At 33.4% G+C, this 2,937-nt stretch overlaps 1 protein-coding gene across 2 annotated transcripts in view; it reads left to right on the forward strand.

The window, feature by feature from the left end:
- The first annotated feature begins 525 nt into the window (after window positions 1–525).
- The window catches only part of LOC107011037 (transmembrane protein 184C-like), a 5,332-nt gene continuing 2,920 nt past the window's right edge, over window positions 526–2,937 (forward strand). The window contains exons 1-4 of one of the 2 annotated variants that reach the window (XM_015210352.2): window positions 526–702; window positions 1,385–1,688; window positions 1,812–1,934; window positions 2,613–2,903. In XM_015210352.2, coding sequence (XP_015065838.1) covers window positions 1,425–1,688; window positions 1,812–1,934; window positions 2,613–2,903 — 678 coding nt within the window. In that variant the 5' untranslated portion in view covers window positions 526–702; window positions 1,385–1,424. Of the gene's footprint in view, window positions 703–730; window positions 832–1,384; window positions 1,689–1,811; window positions 1,935–2,612; window positions 2,904–2,937 lie in introns of those variants that run through there. The other variant, XM_015210353.2, reaches the window with a different exon arrangement.

The raw sequence follows: 2,937 nt of genomic DNA on the forward strand, positions 1-2,937 counted from the left end.
TAAGAGAGAATTTCATACCAAACTATCACTTTTTAGTTTGAGAAACAGACCTCTCTTTTTCTTCTCATTTGTGTTAGATACATATGCATATCAAAAATATCTTTTACTTGTCGTTGCTAGATATTTTTAATTATTTACTTATTTATGTTACATTCGGTACACTGATAGATTTTTCTAAAAATATATGTATATACATATCTAACATAATACTTTAATCTTTAGTTTTTAATTAAATATTAATAGTTTAATATTTAATTTTTATCAAAATGAAATATTTTATTCAGATAAAATGTTATGTATCATGATTTTTTCAAATGAAAGAGATTGGTGTGTGTTTTTTTACTCTTTATCTCAAAAAATTTCCATGAACAAATAGAAAGAACAAGTAAAAAAAGAAAATTTACACAAATAATTAGAACAGAAAAAGTAATAAAAAATACTATTAAAGTACAAGTAAAAAATAGAACAGAAATACCGCCTGTTAAAACGCGTATTTACACTCCATTCTTGAAATCAATATACTATTGAACGCACTCCATTCTTGAAATCAAATATATATATAAAAGTGCCAAATCCATAGTTAGATTATATTTAAGGCTAAGAGCTCTCACTAAGTAGGAATTAGAAAGCAAATTTACTAGTAGATTCACAATACTCCGCACGAATTTGTTGTCACTATCTTCATTCTTGATTTATTTTACTGTAAGTAGTGCAATAATTTCCAGAAACATACTACTGCTTGATTCTTTCTTTGTTTTTGTGTTTTCGGTGTGATTGATGATAACTTATCTACCATCTTCTTCGGTCTATGCGGATCTTGAAAAATTTCTGGTGCCCCAGAAGTCAAAAAGGATATGGATATTTTTTGTATTTATTCAATTTGCTGTGTATTGGTTTGGTTTGTTTTTTTGTTTTTCAAGAAAACATTCTATTTTGATTCCTCAATTGTAAAATCTGTATTTTTAACTAAAAGTTCGAATCTTGAATTAGAATAAAATTCTTGTTATATTTCCGGTTCCCTAGAAGTCAAAAGGATATGGGTGTTTTTTGTATTTATTGAATTTGCGATGTATTGGTTTGGGTTGTATTTTGTTTTTCAAGAAAACATCTTATTTTGATTCCCCCGAATGTAAAATCTGTATCTTTAACTTAAAATTCAACATGCCCCTTGAATCTTGATTTTAAATCAAATTGGTGGATAGATATCAAGCTCAAGTTTTCTCAAATTTGATATTCTGTTGAAGAGTTGTATGTTGGTAAATTTTGTGTGTGGTTCTCTGACCTTGATAAAAGTGAGAATTGGTTTGCACGTTTAGTTGAAAAGTGCAGGCAGTTGAAAAATTGGTGAACACCAATATAAAGGTCTTTGGTATTTGATTTGCAGGAGGAGCTTTGTGTTGTGTTCTTGCAAGGCTTGGTAAAATATGGACTTTGCTAGTATGGACCGTGCACAACTCACTATGGTGGGATCAGGATTTTCTGCTTTGCTTTCGATGCATTTCACGATACAGCTCTTGTCACAACACCTCTTCTTCTGGAAAAACCCAAAGGAGCAAAAGGCAATAATCATGATTATATGTATGGCTCCCCTCTATGCCATTGACTCATTTGTGGGTTTGCTAGATATTCGTGGAAGCAAAACATTTTTCATGTTTCTAGACTCAGTTAAAGAATGCTACGAGGCTGTGGTAAGTTGCTACCGTGTGATTGACATGCCTTTGTTAATGGTGCATACACTGTCTAATCGTATGCTTTCTAGTTTGACAGAAAAAATAAAGCAAAACATGTTTCATTTTGATGTTTTTTTTCAGGCAATTGCCAAATTTTTGGCTTTGATGTATAGTTATTTGAATATATCCATCAGCAAAAACATTGTGCCTGATGAAATCAAGGGGAGGGAAATTCATCATTCCTTTCCAATGACTCTATTTCAGGTGTGATTATACTTATGTTTCAGCTTTCCTCTCAATATATGCCAGATGATTATGCATTCAATGTATTTATAACTGATATCAAAATTAGTCTCCCTATCCCACAAAGGTAGGGGTAAGGTTTGTGTACATCCTACCCCCTCCCCAAACCCCACTTGTGGGATTACGCTAGGTATGTTGTTGTAACCATTGCGTTTGAATCTAACCACTATTGGACTTTCCCCCTTTAGTGTTTACTGTGTGATAATATCATTTTGAAGAATTTTAGGGGCAAGGATCCCCCAGTATATTTCTTTTTATTCTGAAGCACATGGCTTCTAGTCGTCTAAGATAGACAACCAAGTTATTTGAGTTATTACCTAATGTAACCAATTAATAATAATGACTCTATATCCTAAAGAAATTATATTAATCAGATCCAGTCTAAGTGCAGATACAATTGTCTAAACTTAAGAGTTAAACTGTTTGTTCTTTCATATCCGGATTACTTGGAGGCTTGGCTTGCTAACACTTACATAAGTTTTCTTGTAATCTGGGTGATGTGAGATATTAGGTTGAAGTTTGTCAGTTGTTTAATTGAGCTTATGCCTTTCTTACTCTATTTCACTAGAATGATTGATAAAGTAGTATTAGAATGGTGTGTTGTAACCATGCATCTAATGTTCTTCCTGCCAATTGCAGCCTCGCACTGCTCACTTAGATCACCGGACACTGAAACTTCTCAAGCATTGGACATGGCAGTTTGTCATTATCCGTCCAGCATGCTCTATCTTGATGATCACGTTGCAGATTCTTGGGTTGTATCCGAATTGGCTCAGCTGGACGTTTACCATCATTCTCAATATTTCATTCTCAGTGGCCATGTACTCCTTGGTTGTTTTCTACCATGTTTTCTCAACGGAACTGCAGCCACACAAACCACTTTCAAAGTTCATCTGCATCAAAGGGATAGTTTTCTTCAGCTTTTGGCAGGTAGAGACTCCAACTCATCTCCTCTAACCCCCCC

The sequence above is a fragment of the Solanum pennellii genome, chromosome 2, assembly GCF_001406875.1.
Source record: "Solanum pennellii chromosome 2, SPENNV200".
NCBI lineage: Eukaryota > Viridiplantae > Streptophyta > Magnoliopsida > Solanales > Solanaceae > Solanum > Solanum pennellii.